Source organism: Antrostomus carolinensis, unplaced genomic scaffold, assembly GCF_000700745.2.
Source record: "Antrostomus carolinensis isolate BGI_N321 unplaced genomic scaffold, ASM70074v2 scaffold43468, whole genome shotgun sequence".
Taxonomy (NCBI): Eukaryota; Metazoa; Chordata; class Aves; order Caprimulgiformes; family Caprimulgidae; genus Antrostomus; species Antrostomus carolinensis.
In genome coordinates this window covers 8693-9247 of record NW_010334536.1, presented here as the reverse complement: position 1 = coordinate 9247, position 555 = coordinate 8693, and the positions used below count along the sequence as shown (strand labels likewise).

The 555-nt window shown below is 63.1% G+C and overlaps 1 protein-coding gene across 1 annotated transcript in view; it reads left to right on the top strand.

Annotated features, from left to right (window-relative positions):
- Positions 1-55: 55 nt before the first annotated feature.
- SFXN2 (sideroflexin 2) overlaps positions 56-555 on the top strand; it is a 5246-nt gene continuing 4746 nt past the window's right edge. The window contains exons 1-2 of the mRNA XM_029086558.1: positions 56-216; positions 526-551. Coding sequence (XP_028942391.1) covers positions 56-216; positions 526-551 — 187 coding nt within the window. The remainder of the gene's footprint in view (positions 217-525; positions 552-555) is intronic.

Sequence of the window (555 nt, the reverse complement as noted above, 5' to 3'; positions counted from 1 at the left end):
AGTGAGGCAGGATCCTCCTGAGCCGCTTTCTCTCCCTGCCCAGACCCACACCGAAATGGCCACCGTCCCCCTCGGCTTCAACATCGATGCCCCACGCTGGGACCAGAGCACCTTTGTGGGGCGCCTGAAGCATTTCCTCAATATCACCGACCCACGGACTGTGCTGGTGCCGGAGGAGGAGCTGGACCGGGCCAAGGCCCTGGTGGAAGGCTGCAGGTGAGAAGCCGGGTTACAGCCAAGGACAGTGCCATCCTCGTGCCCGTGGCCGTACCCTGGGGGGACTCTACATCCATGGGGGGATGGAGGCAGTTGTTCCCCAGCAGGCATGCTGGGATGTAACATCCCTCAGAGGTGGTTTTGGGGGAGTTTCCCAGGCTTCTCCCAGGAGCCTCAAGCTGGGACAAGTTTCCCTCGTGGGAGATGTTTCCTCCACCTTTCATGTTTGATGCCTGGGGCTCCGTGCCCCAGCACTGCTAGGTGCCAGCAGGGCTGTGTGGCACCCCCTGACAGGCTCTGGGCTTGCAGGGCCGGGCTGTTGCCGCCGGGAAGCAGCCA